The following is a 19,110-nucleotide window of genomic DNA, read 5'->3' as shown; positions in this document are numbered from 1 at the left end:
TTCACTGATAAATTTTGTACACTAAGACCCCCAAAATGTCTTAAAGTTGTCACTGGCAATGTACAATGGCTAATATTAATATAAATTTTAATGATACGCACCTGCCGCAAAAGAGGTGAGACGCGTGTATCTCTGCTACGATTAAAGAACGACGCTTCATATTTCACATTGACTAATCGCATCACGTGTTAATTTAAACGGGAATCGGCCGCAAGCTGATTACGCACGTGAAAGTAATTATTCTTGTGCACACGCACTTAATTTATGCCGGAAGAGGGTTTTTGTATCGCCTAGAGGAACGGAATGTCTACCGCTTTATGTTCATTAAGATTTTCTGGCTTTTTTCCGGCTGCGTGCATTGCGTATCAACTCAAAACCTAATTATATATACGCGTCTGAATATAGACGTTGTGAATAAACGAAGAAGCGTGTTCATCCTCCACGTGCAGCCAGCCAAGGTGTGCAATTTATCTAACCGTGAATTGAAACGTTACCACCGTTCTTCAGTTATCTGGCTAGAGAATTTCCATGTCCAGATAACAGGTATTGGCACGCGATACAATATCGATATACAATAACTTTTCAACTAAAGTAATATCATTCATCAAGATAGAAAAGCAATAGTTCTACAACTGTTCTACAAAGGTAGAAGAACAATTCTGCAACTATATTGCTTCTAATCTAAAAGATGATAAAGAATATAATAAGTAAAATTGACGAAATCTGAGAATTTATTTTGCAAGTATCATTTTTTAAACATTTAGAAGTGTAGAAGCAGTAATAGGGGAGATTGCAGCGTGAATGAACATCACTTAAGTTATATTTTATATTTCCCATTTGGTATACTGATCTATACACGAATAGACGTTGGAAATTGTAGCTTACCTATTACTACAATGTTTAATTTTTCATTAATAACAAATTGATTAATTACAAGTCTTTTTACAACATACTGCAAACAGTATATAATATAGGTAATTATAGTCACTTAAATCATCTATCTCCTGACCTAAATCATAGCGCCTTTGAAAATATCAAATTTATAAATAAAAATAATTAAAAATATAAAAAATTATAAAGTAATATTTATTTTATTAATAATTTATTACAAATAAGAATCAAATATTTAATAATTAATAAATAATAAAAAAGTAAGAATGTCGAAATAAAAGCTTGAATTTATTTTTGCAATTTACATATTTTTAATCGTTTCAATTATTAGTTTTACTGTTATTACTTATGTTTTACATTATCATTTACTGCAATAAAATTTGTGATGGTATAATTTGAGAAAGTTAATAAATTATATAAAAATATCTATTTAATGTTTATAAATTACAAATATATGTGTACAATAAATGTAAAATTTTCTGGAATATTTTTGTAAAAATTCAATATAAAATTCCATTATTACTAGCTATATAAATTGTTCAAAAATTAGCACCAACTGATATTTTAAAGTATTGTTAGACAGACTCATACAAGATGTAGTCTGTTAAATTTTTGTCAATATCTTATTTCTCAATTATTTCCTATTTTTGTCACTAAATGTTGTTTATATTAAGTAAAAATATAAAATATTAATAAGGTGCAATTTAGGCGACCGGTACGCATTCAGCAACTTTCCCCTACTTAAGAAAGTATATATATTGCTTTATTATTACTCTCTCAGTTTATCAACATTCGTTATTTAAGTAGAATATATTAGTTGATCTTATGGACGCATCGATAAGACCAACAGTCGCAAAAAAGAAAGATAACATATCCGATTATTAATCTGTCACCGTGGGCCGCGAAAGGCTTTACACGAAACTGGAAGCGTGCAGGTGCAACGATACTAACATACTGCATATACGTTCATTAATTAACGCGGTTTCCCATCACTCGTTAACGATCGATAAGTATCTCGGCGATTAATAGGGTATACCTCGTTTCCTTTAACACGTCTGTATAAGTGATCGCAGTTTGAGAAACAGAAAAAGGGGCGCGTGCTGCAAGGAGGTCGAAGAGAAGGGAAGTGACAGAGGTGATCTCGATAGTTCCGGAAGTAACGAATCGAGGCGAGTGACAGTAACGTTGCCTTCCTGTTTGTCGCGATGAATGTGACGTTCATCCGGTACAGAATATCCAGGTTGTACGATATACGCGTGACAATCTGATCTCACTAGGAAAAAATGTTCATGCCTTCAGCAAAAAGCTGTTTAAAAATTGAGGAATTTTTCAGTTCGTTTTATAACAACAAATTTAGTTGCTTCTGCAAAAATTCGGTTGCTCCTGCAAATTTTATATATCAAACAATTGATTTTCAACTCAATTTTTTTTATATATAAAACGGAAAATTGTTAAAAAATCCTCAATTAAACAATTTTTGCTAAAGACACTACATTGCTTTTTTATGAATATTAAATAATATACCCCTAATCTTTAAGCATAATTTCACATTTTAAATTTTTTTCAGTGACGAACAACAAAATAACTAGTAAATGCTAGATAAGATTCTGAATTAAAATTTTGGATTACTAGGCATCAAGATTCGCGAAAAAGTTAGATGTCAATGTTATTTGAAATTTAAAACGAATATCATTACGCACTATTAACTTAACGCACTTTTAAGCGGGTGGAGCTCAAAGTGATCCAAACACAAATAAATAAACCTTTCTCTGTACTATAAATAAAAATCCAATAGGTTTTATTTTTACATCCTATAATGTCACGGTCTTTATAATCGCACGAAGTGTTGAGCGAAGAAAAGTGCTCGGTCGATTCGTCACGAATCGTTATCGCGATATCTCTTCTCTCGCTCTCACGAGGAGACGCTTATAGGACCGTCGCGTAACTGGATTGTAGTGAGAGAACCCGCAATTTCTCGCGTTCTTGCACCACGTCGCTCGCTCGCTTTCTTCGCTCGGCCGAGTGTAATCGAATTCGCCATTATACCCGCTTCTTTTCCACAAATGGGCGCGGCCTCGCGCAGTGAGTAATTCGCTCCGGTTCCTTTTTCCGGACTTTCCCGTCCCTTGAGAATGCATGGCCGGCCAGCCGCCGCACTTTTCGCGTGGAACTGTCGCGCGTCTGCGCCACAGGGACCGGTTACAAAGCGCACCATAAACTTGATTAATCCGCGAGCGGCCGCGTCACGAAAGCCGCGTGTGTTGCCAGCGTTCCGGACAGATGATGAACTCGGATGGACATTGTGATAAAAATCAGGGTCAAATTAGACGTGCCGAATTTGACGCTCGGAATTGATTCGATTCAAATTCGTCACTGAGAAGAGATGTAACGCATTTTGAAAATTTGAGCCAAGTCATGTTCACCGAACTGATATAGTGACAGAATAAGGCTCGATCAGATAATTGAATTTCGTATAAAGATACAATACATATTGCATTTGTTGTAATAATATTGTAAATTATATTACACCCAAGATTATTGTATCTTAATAACCAGCCAAATTAATCAAGTTTTGAGACTCACTCTATAACTCAAGTTTGATATATATAATAAAATTTTTTCCCCTCTGTACTCTAAGAATAGAAATATAATGACGCGAAATCAGAACTTTAAAAATAATGTTGCATTCTGATATGAAAGTCTCGGAATTTCATTTCAAAATTTCTCGTATTAAGATATAATATTTCCGAGATTAAAATATCTGTCGTTTTCTTTTTTCTCGTCTCGTTTCATTTTGTTGTAATTAAATCTCAAATCTTTTTTTCTTTCTCTTTCCTCACATCCAAGAAATATCAATTTACAGAACATGAGAAACTGTATACATCAAAAATCGTAATCACGAGGTAATTACAGCTATACGAGCGTACATAAAGAAGTATCCAGATATTCGGATACTCGACACGCTAAGTGAAAAGTCGAAAAGCTGTGATGGTTTCGTGAGCGCAAGTGCCGATGTGATTTCCGTCGAAATCGCCAGGGCCGCGCGACGTAAATTTCTCTCGCGCCGACGTGACCGACACGCGCGAAACACGACGCGCGAAGCGGCATTAATATGCGCCAACTCGGAAATAAATCCTTTTTACCCAGAACGAGACTCGATTTCCATATTCGCGCTTGTTGCCACGCGAAAAATATTTGCCGCACCGGGCAACAAGCGAAAAACGAATCGCGCGCGGAAAGACAGGAAGAAAGAGAAGGAGAAAGAGCAACGGAAAACAAGGAGAAAATTAATATAACGAGCTCAAATAAGAAGAGGAAGAAGAAGAAACAGAAAGAGAGAGAGAGAGAGAGCGAGCTAATCTTTCACGCCGGGGTAACGAAAATTATGAAAATTTCGGCACCACGATAGACAAGGACGACGTCTACGGCAAAAGAAATGCGGCGAGGAGGCGAAGGCCATTAGAATCTTTCGCAATTACCGAGCTGGATTAAATTAGTACCCCGAGGTTTCGCGTGCTCGCTAATGGCCTTAACTGTTTGTAAATGTAATCGTGGATCCTTACGTATGCACCACAATGCATATACATGCGCGCGGATCTATAAGTGTGCGCGTGTGCGTACGTATGTAGATTTGTATGTGGAAGTCTCTGCTCGTGTGTTGGAGAACGGGTGTACCAATGACAGCCAGGCTGCATAGTAGACTGTACGATTGTACGACTCATCCGCCCGTCGTACCGGCTATCACGGTGATTCGTCTGCGTGAACAGCGTTTTGAAAGCGTAATGTATGTAAACGGACCGAGTATATTGTCGTTTTGCGCCTCTCCTTATCCCGTTTGCTTTGCCCTTTCCCTCTCGTCGACGTCAGAATAACGTTTAGTTGTCATTAGCAACGTTCTTTCTTAAGATGTATCGGATTAATATTAACACTTCAAATAAACTGTATAATGTATGAAAATTGTGTGGATAAGATTATGTATCCATTTAATAACAAATTTTTATAGCTTATTTACCCTGTTATTAAAAATTAAATTATTTTTTACAACATTAAAAAAATCTCAATTTTTTTGTATTATATATGTATTTTAAGTATTCAAGATAATTTATATAAAGTTTTACTGTAATTGTCTGTTTACTTATTTTGCAAATAAATAAATAAATTTTGATTATTTTACAGAACTGATCGCTGCATCGTAATAAAATTTTAAATAAATCATCTTAAATATTGAAATTACTTAAATAAAAAATTCAGATTCTTTTCATTATTTCATTATTAATTATATTTTCATTAAAGCACATGTCTATCTCTAAAATAATTTTTTATCCAAAATATCGTCGTCAACTTTTCTCTATTACTTTTAAAAGCAACATAAAACAATCTGTAATTTTCTTAATGTTTTGAGAAATGTCATATACATCCTTAAGCTAAGTAAATAGCATGCGTATAAACAAAATCTCATTGTCAGTGCAACGATATTAGTGGCATTAAATTTTATTATTCTTATATTTGATGCGTTTCGAATAAAAATAAAATCAAATTTGTAAAGTTTGCTGCAAATAATGTTTCAATTTAGAAAATTTGCAATTCACAAATTTAATCTATTTTTCAAAATAATCATTTGATATCTTTAACGTAAATTTCATAGGAGTTTGTTTCTTAATAACAAAATTAAATATAAAGCAATCTATTTATATTTCTTCTATAATCTACATTTCTTCTAATTTTTAATTTTTAATAGCAACGCAACTTCATAAATAGGATAAGAAACGCAAAGATGGATCTGTATTAATAAAAACTTCTTACAACTTTGCTCATCAAACTAAGCTTACCTGATTGTTTGTCGATGTATAAAATTTAGGCTCATATTTATTATTCCAAGAGAAAAATTATGCACGATGACTTACCTGAAAAGAACAAAAGACAAAATTATTAAGACAAACAATGAAGAAGAATATACTGATTTTTTATATAATCTATTAAATAACAGCAATCTCTTTAATTTCTCGATATGTAACGTGTGCATATTAAATTACGCGGCATGCACGAGAGTAAAAAGATTTATTTTATTTATTATTTATGGTTACCATTGCAAATAAATTTTTGGCATATATTTCACTCAATGTCCGCAATTAGTATTTTCTCGAGAAATTAAAATTACACAGAGGTAACAATAACCTCGTCACGGGGAACATATTGATAAAATAATATAGATGTGTTTATATAACGTCACGAAACACCGTGGTCGAAAATTCTGCACCGTAACGCATCGATCTTATCCTCATTCATTTAACTTAAGCACGTTCCCGCAATGAAACGCGATTGATGAAAGACGCCGGCGGCGAGGTTGTTGATCGCGCGTGTCGCAGAGCGATCGCTGATACCAGAAAGACTGTATAAGTCCGATAATAAGTCTTTTAATCACCCGTAGGCATCGCGCACTGCTCTGTCCAAATACATTTTCTGCAATAAATGATACATCATCGCCCGGCGAACAATTTACGAAGTTTTATTGATCGTTTACAACGCAACAAATTTTCGGTGAAACAAGATATTTATTTACATCTGAATATTATATCTGAATATTATCAAAGTAATAGAAAAATAATTTTTTAATAAAATCTCGTGTCTGTAAGCATGTGTGTGAGATTCCGTATTTTATACATTATACAATTTTATAAGACAAATCTGTGTCATTAAAATATATTAAAGTCCCGCACGTCATTGGAGTTTGTTACACGTAATACGTATATTTAATAATGCATGACGTAGCACTACATGCAAACGGCACGCAGTAATTTTAAGTGGTTTAAAAAATGTAAGAAGATATATTATTTTACTTTATTTGCAAATTTTTGCGTGCTAATGTGCAATTGAAGAACGATCCGAATATTCAGCCTCGCCGGCGTCCGTGTCACAGCGCACGAAATTTATGCATTTAATTAACTAATCCTTCGCCGATAACGTTAAACGTCACGGGAAAGGGTTGACGGAGGATAAAAAATAAGTTAACGGCCTATCAAGAGAGTTCATGATATCACGACACAGCTTCAAAAATTCTATAATAAATCCTTCAATCAGCTGTAGCACTGTATAATTTGCAAAATTAACTTCATTAACAACCCTTTCTTAAGTATAAATTTCTTAAATAAAATTTTATTTATTCGAGAAAAATTATCATAAAAATTTAAAGCAGTTTTTGCAATAAATTATTTTATGTAAATATTAAAGCCGTTTAGTTTGGTTATCATTTCCGCGATCAATATAAAAGAAAGTATATCTTTCATGAGCCAATTATATTTCTCCCTCACATTAAACAACCAATTTTTTAAATAATTTAATGACTTGAACCTTTAGCAAACTTGCAACATGTACGTATATTAATGCATTTTCATGAATTGGCCGTTTCCGTTTCTACAGTAGCGTAAGACAGACTAAAAAGGGGATGATAGTGAACAGGGAGAAGGAGAGGAGGCTCTACTGATACCAGAGAGACTTATGTGCTCGAGCTTTACCATCGTAACCCACATCTTGACCGGAAATTAGCCGGGGAAAAATGAAGCCGCGCGCTATCGACGAAAATCACTGTGGAAGGTATTCGCAATTTTTTCGTGTATACGATTCATCATTGCCCAGACGTTTACGTAACGAGTTTGGAGGTCGGACCGAATAAATATAAATCCAAACATTATCTTGATCACAATCTTGTCACTTAACAGTTTCTTATTAATTATAATTTTATCTTCTGTACCTAAACAATTATATTAATCGAATTCTGGTTTAACGTAATACTCTTTATTCAATTTTTCTTTATCATTTGAAAATTAATCTTAAAAAAATTCATCCCCCAAAAAATTAAAGTAAAATGATAAATGATGCAAGACGTTTGTCAAACAACATGTTAACTCGAGAGGTACGACTTTTATATGATGTATTGCTAACTACCAAAGCGAAAATCGTTTCTCTGGCTCAAAGTGCATTCTATTAGATATATCTACTTCGCCGTATAAGTTCGCGCATGATGCGACTGCGGCATGGTAAAATATGGAAATACGTCAGCCCTTTAGGGCATATCTGGAATAAGCGCGTCTACGGTGGATATTAAGTAACATTAGGCCATTACTTTCGAGTCTAGCTCGGCAGAACTTCGCAGGGGAGTCTGACTTTAACTCGGCACGCCTCTGCAAATTGTCCGACCATTAGGGTTACATTGCGCAAAGATGGATACGCGCATATATACACGCCGTGCCAATGGCCGATTCGACGAGTAATCCGTATCTTTTTTTCCTTTCAAGCAAATCAAATTATCGATCGATAGAATACGTAAAAATGCGACGCGATGTGGGAATAAGAAGACCAACAACTAGCCGACAATGATTGGCATCAATGCCGCGAGGTGTGAAACAGCGTGACTCCGCCAAGAAAACAGTTATGTGATTTATGCACAAGGTTCCCTCTCTGTATTAATCAACCTTTGAAATTAAATGTTGTAACAAGGTTCATTGAAATTCCTACGTTTGAGTTCTCCTTTAAAATTTTTCTATAACATATAGTATACACGTAATTCTACTGAAAGGACAATTTTATTGAAAATACAGATATGAAAATAATTATGTTGGACCATTAAAATAATTACATTGCACTGAAGAAAGGATTTGGTACCTTTACCAAATTTAGTAATATTTGTTTCTATTTCTTTCAGTGCAATAAAGAGCCGAACACGAGGTATTCGCAGGTTAATACTGTCTTAATGTATTCTTCATAAAAGCTTTACGTACAAACGATCACAGGATTTGAACCATCTTCGGTAAAATATTTATCAACGTTATTGACTTTGAGTCGGGTTCCATACAAACAATGATTCAAACTAACTCCTGCATAACAAAATAATTGTCAGCAAATTAAGTGGATTGCAAAAATCTATTCTATATGTAAAGTTTTTATAAAGAATACGTTAATACATACGCGAATGCAATACCTTGTGTTTAGCTCTTTATTGGAATTACGTGTTATATGTTTGATTTATTTCAATTCAACCTATTGGATTACAATTTTCTGTAATGTATTGATATTATGATTCTTTCACTTTATGGCAAAGTTCAATTAACTTTAGAACTAAAATATCTTCTTTCTATGTTAAAAGAAGGACATTAAATACATAGAAACTGTAATATAACAAATAATGACATAATATAATTCATACAAATTTGTATAATTAAGGTTCTCTCTTGGTAGCATAATTATTTTATGATAAATTTCAAAATAAAAAAGTTTGCAATATTACAGTCCATAATAAAAATTATATGCTTTGCATTTATTTTCTCAATGAAAAGCGAGACAAATTTAAATGACTCCCATGATAATTACATAAATTTCTCATTCTTAGGATTATGTGCAAGATGCGACTCTTTCTCTCTCAAATTACAAATTGTCTCTGGGATAACTTTATAAAAATCGCGCAGAAAACTTGAATTATATATTACATAAGTAAAAGAGAATATACAGATGGCTATGTAATAAGAGATAAAAATTATCGAAATTTAAAAACTAAAAATTTCTCTAGATTTATTCTCTTTTTCCTAATCAGAAACAAAAAATTTTAATCGCAAATGTTCAAATTTCGTGTCTGATACTAAACAAAAAAGAAAACAATAAAATATTTAACTTATAACGGTTATTGCAGCAAAAATTATTATATTTTGCTGCAGTTTTAAATATATTAATTTTAAACAAATAAATGAGTCTAAATAAATTTTTACACAAATATTTATTAAAGTTTTATTGTTATTAAATGTAAAAAAAATTTGATTTAATTGGTAATGCTACTTCCCTATAAAATTTGCAAACAAGTACTGCAAAACGCAATTTTACATAAGAATCAAGAATAAACAAAAAATGAAATAACTTTTAAACCATTAAATAAATTGTGTTGTTTTTCACAGATAGTTAAACATAATACTAAGATATTCTATAAAGTTTTATATTTTTGCTAGTGTTTTGAGAGATATGATCCATACATCCTTAATTCTCCATCCAAAACAAAGCAGTTTCCGCATGACGTATCTCTCATTCACGGTGTCTGACCGTTCGCCAGTATAAGTAAAAAACAGAGAACCTGCTTATGTCCCGACACATATAGTAGTAGCTCTCTAATACCGTCAAAACAAACACGTACACGAATATAGACACAAACAACATGCCGATACTCGTTCGCACACATAACGGGTCACGAAAAAAAAACGTGTGGCAGGTGGTCGCATAATAGTTTGCATATTCATTGGTTTTCTTGCTTATCAAGTCCGTATCATCAACGGCGTGCTTAATTGACTTCAGATTCTCTCATTAGCGCAAATGGGTTAATTTCGAAACTGTGTTGCGACGTGAAGAGCCACGAAATCGCAATCGCGTTCGAAGAAACGTACACGTACCAAAAAGATCAGACTCCAAAATGCAAAAAAAAAAGATACTTCAAGCGAGATCCAGATACAGCAGTCGCGCGATTCAGAAATTTTTCCTCTCGAGATTCTCTCTTGCACTTTGAAAAAAAGTCCCATCGTTTCCATCAAGAGCGATATACGGGTTCGTCATATAATTTACGATATTACGTTTTACGATTGTTACCTCGCAATTACGAAACGAGCGGCGCATCCGTAAAGTTCAATGAGTCGTGATATTTATCGCTGAATGCGCACATAATTCTCAAATTCTCGGGGCGATTCTTCAGCGGCGGCGACAGCGGCGACGGACGCTTACTTTCTATGGCGAACAACAATCACGATGATTCTATACCGCGATAATTGACGTGCGGCGCGTGTAAAACTTCCATAGGTTGCCTCGCGCATCGCTCTTTTAGTTTGAGCGCTTTGTGATAGCTCGTCGCAACGCGAACCGAGAAAATTCCGCGGAACTTTCAGAAGCGAGTTCGTGCGGACGACACGGAGCCGCGCGCGCGGCAGCGACAGAATTTCGACGTCCCACGCGTCGAGACCTCATAATCGAGGATGTAATTTCGAGCAGTTACATCCAGAACAATTTGCCGGGCATGCACTTGCCGAGTAGCGTCTCTACTCGGTTGAAAAGAGTAAATAATACCGGACGAATGCCTCCGAGTTATTAGCGAGCGGGAATGCGCGGGAAACTTTCCAGACTGTTTCCACGGGACACAAGAGGCGGCATAAACTTCTGGAAATTCCGTCGTGCATACGTAAACGAAATTTACTGCAGTACCTTCCAGCTCGGATAAACTACAACTCTCTAAATTTAAGCCGGCAAGTTATACCTTCCGAAGCGCTCCACGTTCCACATTAACTGTGCAAACAGAAAAGCCTTTGCTATTAACTACTGTAATTCAGTGTCCACTATAGAGAGAATTATTCTCTGCGTTTCGCGTACCTATTTGAAGATTACCATAATGTATGTGTATCAAGATGTGTTATCTCAGTGATAAGATAAATGTCTCGGTGACCAAACGTGATCCTATACCTAGACACTTTTACGAAAACTTATTTTTATTAATCATGTGTTTTTCTTACAACTTTAAAATTTAATTGTACTGGAACATAACCGACCAATCAAAAACGCGGAAAAGAGGCTTCAAATTAAAGGTTTCAGATTAGATAACACGCAAACTTTAGAAGAGATCTTTAAATACTTTAAAATATTGATAACGTAGGTTATTTTAAATATTACAAAAATTAACATTAAAAAATCTGTAATACGACTAGGTTAGCGTTTACAGTTTGATGATCTTACAATTTTTTAAGAAACATTGTATTTGTCAAAATAATAATTTTTTATTTTATAAATAATATATTAAAAACAAATATTCAGGAAAAGCGTTTTAGATTATTCAGATAATTGGTTAATTTTATTCAGATGCTTTACATAATTTGTAATAATTTAATTTAAACTTTCTTCGTATTTTAATATATTAATAACAACATTTAATTTTTTATAGTTGCTTATATAATTAGATTACTCCGGCTGAAATATCGTTATGGTACTTTGTGATTTTTAATAAAATTGTTACATACTAACATGCAGTGAGAACCGTGACTCTCATTAGCCTTTTCATAATGATCGTTTTTTTTTTAGATTATTTTATACTGTAAATCCTTACAAAAAATCAACAATCTTGGCTCTGCATCGTTACATATCCGGTTACAGAAAACATTTAGCTCAAGTACCATAACAATATATTAATAAATTAAAACATATGGTTTTCATTTGAGGGAGAAAATTATTTTTAGATTTACATTTAACCGCAAAAAGAAAAATTTCTAATTACAAACAGGATGTTTTCCACAAGCGGATACTCCCATACATACAGAGAGATCTCTAAAATGGTAACACTATTCCTATTGCACACCACAGCGTGACTATCATGTTGCAACCGCGCCCACAGATAATTTTTAAAAGCGATCAATTTTTCTGGTGGCCATTCGGTCGAGAAAAGTAAAACTCGAGAGCAAAACCCAATCGTGCCACATGCTGAGAAGATTCTCTCTTCTCGTCTTCAGCTACCACGATTTAATCTATTCTGAAGTACAACATTAAAAGAATCGCGATTTCATCTCTATCCATCGTCGACCAAATGCACAGCGCAATCTCAGCTCAACGAGCTTACAGACGGCCGCAAGCCTCTACCGGGTGTTCAGTTGATTAAGGAATTTGTTAAAGGTTTAATACTGCACAAAGTCTAATGTCAAATTATCACTTATCAAAATTTTTTAATTTTCTTTACTCTACTGATTAAATTTTGAATGGAACCATTGTTCATAAAAAAATTCAATTAAAAGTAATTGCAAAATATAATCAAAATTGTTCACTAAAGCAAAAGTTTATTTTCAAATAAACCGATAAAAATAACAAAGAATAATTCAATATGCAATATATATTTTGCCAGGGAGAGGAAAATTATTGTGCTCTTGTCTTTTTTGTTAATTAATGATGCTTCGTTATATTACTTCAATCATAGCACACATCGACACGCTACACAAACGATCGTTTAGGATGTTAAAAATCCTATATGAATATCAAAATAGACGAGGACCTTCGTTAATGAGAGAACCGCGCATTTATTATTTATATCGCGTTCGGGCAATCAACAATCTACTACGCAGCAAGTGTACGTTCGTGTCGAGAAAGTGCCATAACTTTGTGGCCCGTAATGATTATAATCTAAGCTTTGTTACCTGTAATCACTGCCACAATGTATCTTTGAATTATGTTTATTCTCAGATCCTAATCGAGGAGGAAGAGAGTCAAAAATGTGGCTTCTAGATTAAGTTTACGCACTATATAGTACGAACCGCTATTATATTACACTCGTATCGTGAAAAGCCCTTTCCGATAACGATACAAGGAGACGTTATCAATAGAAATTTGCATATCTTTTATATTTTTATGCATTCAAGTTAACTACTTATTTGTGCGTTAAAATAGATTCATATCTTTTTGTACTTGATAATAAGTAATCTTAGAAAAAATGCAAAATTTTCTCAAATTTTTCTTTACAACAAAATACTTTTGATAAAAAATTGGCATATATAAAAAAATATATGTATTTTATATAAAAACAATAACTTAGTTCCACAATTAATGATTTAAAAATATAATTAATATTGGACTGTATTATATATAATAATCTTATACATTTTTATGAAGTTTTTATGAAGTTTTATAAACAATTTTTATAAAAGTTCTCAGTGTTCAAAAAACATTGATTTACGTGATCCACCTTTCTCTAGATTTTTTTCAAGTGTCGAATCTCAACAAATTGATGCATTATTTATTATCTTGTTTCGGCTATCGATTTGTCGACTTCAGGTTGCCATCTTAAATCAGTGCACTCGATTTTATGTATCTCCCCGTTATACTTGTCGTGGGCTGATGTATATATTGAGTAAATCAATTTGTTAACCGTCCCTGAAGCCGTGTCGACGTGATGTTTGCAAATTAATTATGATGGCAACGAGTAAGAGAATTTATTGAATGATCGGATAAATATTAGAGATTGACATCTGCACAAGTATCTCAAAAATTATGCAGTTACTTCCAATCGCTAATGGCAGCCAATTTAAATTTTCGAAGGCAGTTTCCTTAATTAAGTATGTATAAAAAGATAAAATAATTTAAATCAATTATTAAAATACAAAGTACGTGACGTGCGCAGATGAAGTTATAATTAAGCGATATTCGTATGCGAATCAAGGTTACTTCGATGCATTTTATGAATGATGCGCAATAAATATCACGCTTCAGATTTCATTAGACAATTATGACGACGACCCGCTCGCACGCGCGATATAATCATAATCTCGCTAATTAGAGCGCTCGTTAACTCGCCTCTTCGATGCTCATTCTAGCTCAATTATCGTGCGTTTAGAATTGAACGTTTCCATCATGTTATACATTTTATCATATAATCCATGTCAAAATTCTCCACCCGATATTCCTTCGATTGTCTCGTACAACGTATGATTATATTTTCTAAAAAAAGAACGATTAACAGAAAAATTTGCTTAATCGTCCTCCAGAGATTCTGCGAATTTCTCTGCCGTATCGCGTTTTCGCCAAAAAATATGTAACGACATTACCCGACAACGCCCATATAAATATAAGAGAGTACGGCGCTGTTTTGTTGCTCGCGATATGTTTAATTAGCATAATTTCATGCCCGCCAGTACTGGCAGGTGGGACATGAGCGGACGGCCCCGCTTCCGGCAGGCATTCGAGAATCGAGTCACTGCTACTTCGATGCGATTTATTTAACCCAATTACGCCAAAAAGTAAAGTAAACGGCCAAAATTTCATCTCGGTCTTTACAGTATACCAAAATTTCAAGTCCTGCACGGTCGCCGTATGTAAGGGAACGATGCTGAATGCACACCGGTCGTGTTAAAGCGTACCTATTCAATATTTTACATTTTTACTTAATCAACATTTAATGACAAAGATAAAAAATACATAAGTAGACAAAAATTTAACAAATTTTATTTTTTACCGATTTTTTAAACTTTTCGCAGCATGTTACAGAAAAACTTATAACAAATTAATTTGTTATTACTGAAAGGTTTAAAACGTAATAATAGATGACTGAAACATCAAGCTACAATTTCAAACTTTGATTTGCATCCAAAACACCAAATGCAAAATGTAATAAAAAATAGCTTAAGTGGTACGCATTTAGCAACTCTCCCCTAAATTTTGGTCATCAAGATGCTTTCTCCACGGTACGGATTGATATTGCACCAAAAATAATACTATTTTTATTTCTTCTATCTATCTCTCTCATTCTCTGTCTTTCTCTCTCTCTCTCTTTCTCTGAAACGACCGATGCCGCCTGCTAGCATGCAAATCCCGGCGCAATCGTTCTTACAAATTCGTGTTAGGTCGGGTCAGCTTGAGCCAAACTCGGCTCGCAGACGTGTAATCTGCCGAGCTAGCCACTAGGCGGGGTAATGATACGCTCGCGATCGGCGCGGAGGGGTATCAAGATAGTAGTAGCCACTAGTATCGCTATAGAGAGACGTGGTACGGTCGAAGGCGCGGTGGTGAATACTCGGTGAGACAAGTCGGAGCTTCGAGACGGGAGCGATCTATATTTACGTACCTGACGCGAACGCTTGATCTAGACGTACAGCTACCGACCAATTCAACCGTACTGCATTTCCACCGTCATTCGCTAAACGCGAGTAAAACTGCCGCGAAACTGCCCGCAAATCTGTCATTGAATATTATGATTCGATCCTCTCGGTCTGCAATTCGAACGCTTTCTTTTCAGAAACACGCCGCGATCAACCTAACAATTTTGTGCACGTCTTTATGAAAAATTTTATTACCTCTACAAGATACGTCTTTTGTCTTGAAAATCTCACTGTTTTTTTCAAAAAAATTTCTTTAATAATAAAAGTACGCTTCCTATTCATAAGAAATTTGTAATGAGAAAAAATAAGATTAATAAACGTTTAATCTAAACTTATTTGTTTCCTAAGACTTCGAGCAAAATGCTATTTTTTTTCAAGCTACTTTCTATCTCGGATTTTGATAATTCAATCTGGACGATGCGGTATATTATTGCGCTCCCTCGCATTTTTACGTTATGGGAGAACGTACATTTCGCAATTTCTCGCGGAACGTGACTAATTAAACGTCAGGCAAAGAATTTTATCTGTAACTGCGCAAAACTGTAACTGTCAGTAAGTGGTGCAAAATGTGCATCTAATCAAAGTTGGCAAAGATATTGCAATATACGCTAGGCGGGATTATTTTACGCCACTTGCCTTTAAATGCACATCGTGGCATTGCAATGCTGTATAAATTTTACGGATACGTCTCCTTGTATATTTTTCCATTTAACGCAAGTTGCAGCCTGTTTGCCAATCGTTATTGAATTTATTCACGCTTCCAAAAGTAGATAGCAAAAAGACAACAGAATTAAAATATCTATTTAAATTTAAAAAATTTACCATATAAAATATTGATAAAGTTAAATGTTTTATCAAATAAACGTTATTGCATTCAGTGACCATAAGATTAAGTATGCGTATTACACATATTTTCAAAATTATAAAAAAATATTATTAAAAAATTACAAATTATTTTATATTATATTTAAAAATAATTCAAAAAAACTTAACAAAAAATTTCTACTTGAGTAGCAATCATATAACTTTTTCTTTAAAATAAAAAAGTAAAAAGTAAAAAATTTCTTCATTAATTTCAATAACAAAATTTCTACTTTTCACGTTTCCGCTCTACAGAAAAAGTTACATGATACTCTAGATGAAAAATTATTTTTTATAAAAAAATAGAAATAGGCTTTAATGCAAATGTATTAAGAAATAATGACAAAGAAGTCTAAATTTTTTTATACAAATACATACTTAGTATTCCAAATAATTCGTATAAAATTTTATTACACATTAACTGTTTTGTAAATAAACAAGTTTTATTTATTTATTTATTTACAAAACACTTAAGCTCAGAATCGTAATAAGAAATTTTGCAAAAATTATCCCAAATACTTAAACTACATGTACAAAAAAAATTAGGATTTAAATCAGTATTTTTTAAGTTTTAATAAATCAATAAAAATTAATAACAAATAAAGCAAATAAATCACAAAAATATTTTTAACAGATTTACGTTTTTAATGTAGCACCCCTTCTCTTTGTGTTGCAATTGACGTATATACAGGGTGATTCAGAACGACCCATGTGTCCCTGTAAAGACGTGTTCTTGGATAAATTCTGAGACGATTTTTCCTGTACGAAAATTTTGTCCGACGCTTACTTTTTGAATAATAAGAAGATAAAGTTAGCAAATCACGGGCCGTGTACACATGGTAGACAAAGGCGGCGCAACTCACCGTCCGACGCGGGCGCTTACCCGTATCGGACGGTGAGTTGCGCCGCCTTTGTCTACCATGTGTACACGGCCTGTGATTTGCTAACTTTATCTTGTTATTATTCAAAAAGTAAGCGTCGGACAAAATTTTCGTACAGGAAAAATCGTCTCAGAATTTATCCAAGAACACGTCTTTACAGGGACACATGGGTCGTTCTGAATCACCCTGTATGTACGCTAGTTTTATTTAATACAGCATCAGTGGATACGAATTTGCTAAATACGAAGCAAGAATTAATTGTATACAATCACTGTTATTATTCCTTCAATTGAATGTCTTTAAATCTGCATGCGTACCGACAGTTTTAATTGCTACCCGCACTCTCTCTTTCTCTCTCTCTCGCGACGCAACACGATTCCGACTATGATCCCGAAAGTTAATTGTACGGACAAGAATTCGGCTCGTAGTAGTGACTCTGAGATAATTTTTGTATGCGAATCGAAAGCTCTTCGCTCTAATCGTAAGTCAGTTCGTAATAATACTGGTTGAGAGAATAATAGAGGTGCAATGCGCGTTGCAAAAGATATCGTACACGCAACTATCGTGGTAATAGTAATTAACTTTACAAGAGGATGTCGCTCGTTCGACAATTTGATAGAATTAATTTCCTATTTTTTAACAAACGCTCGGCATATTCTTAGACACACCTCTATGAACATATACAAAACATATTTCTACTTTTTATTATAAATTAATATTTATTATACTTTGACATAAATTTGTATAAATCTGCAATATGATGTTAAAGGTTTTGTTGACGTTAATTCTTTTTAAACGAAACGAAAGAAAAACACAATCATAAATTATACTATAAAGATACGTATGCATCGTGTTGATTACGGAACACGTGTCTATGTAGCAACGCAAATTGATTATAATATATTCAATTTACGTCACGGGAAACAAATTACGTCAGCCGGGATTCTCATGGCTGCTGGTTAAGCTTATACACATATATTACACGTTTCCTTCGATAAAAAATAAAGCTACATGTTTCGATGCACAGAATATGGTAGTCAAAGCGTCCTTTAGAGACACGCGATGTTATATATTCATATAATGCGTCGATACGCATGAAATCTATCACGAGGTAATCAATCGTTACAGTCGATCCCCATTTATCGGTTAGTAACCATGTCCCCCGAAGGAAAATTTACAACGTCATGATAGCAATCAGCAAGCTTCACAGTTGCTACAATTAATGACAATTAACAGCGATAAAAAAAATGATCTCGACTACTTTTTGCTGCAATTGATTATACGACATGGAATAACTGTTTGATTTCTTATATAAATACGCTGCCTTTCACTGAATCAAAGAAGTAAAGGACGGAGGAGAGAAGCTTATAATGGTGAGAGGTGGACCAAAGCATGACGAGAAATTTAATTGCAGTTATCTTAATTGCACAATTTTTTCCAACATCAATTTGTAAAATTAGCTGCTATTATTAAATTTATGCAATGCATAAGATTCAAAACAAGTTATCCAATTTATCGCGTATGTATCTTATAAAATAAAATTAAATTAAAAAATGGAAACATCAAATTACTGTAATTTTTACAATTTTAAGAATTAATAACTTTTTTTCTTCAAAAAACATATTTATACTATTTATATTAACACAAAAAAATTAACATCTTTGTCGTCTGTTAGACAAAATTAATGATACTTTTATTTACAGAATAAGAACGCCACTGAAGATGCAGCAAATAGAGGTTTATCCAATTAACTTCCACCCCTTTATTGCCAAGAAAATAGAAGAGTGAAACTCCCTAAAGCATCAATCCTGTCAGTGTAATCTCATTTCGGA

At 33.8% G+C, this 19,110-nt stretch overlaps 1 protein-coding gene across 6 annotated transcripts in view; it reads right to left on the bottom strand.

The window, feature by feature from the left end:
* The window catches only part of LOC105204695, a 288,926-nt gene that overhangs the window by 201,306 nt on the left and 68,510 nt on the right, over positions 1–19,110 (bottom strand). The window contains exon 2 of one of the 6 annotated variants that reach the window (XM_039447316.1): positions 5,721–5,795. The exons of the other annotated variants lie outside the window; for them this stretch is intronic. Within the exon in view, the coding sequence (XP_039303250.1) occupies positions 5,721–5,755 (35 nt within the window). The 5' untranslated portion in view covers positions 5,756–5,795. The remainder of the gene's footprint in view (positions 1–5,720; positions 5,796–19,110) is intronic. 6 annotated transcript variants of the gene reach the window in all.

The sequence above is a fragment of the Solenopsis invicta genome, chromosome 3, assembly GCF_016802725.1.
Source record: "Solenopsis invicta isolate M01_SB chromosome 3, UNIL_Sinv_3.0, whole genome shotgun sequence".
NCBI lineage: Eukaryota > Metazoa > Arthropoda > Insecta > Hymenoptera > Formicidae > Solenopsis > Solenopsis invicta.
This window is presented reverse-complemented; position numbering and strand designations above follow the sequence as displayed.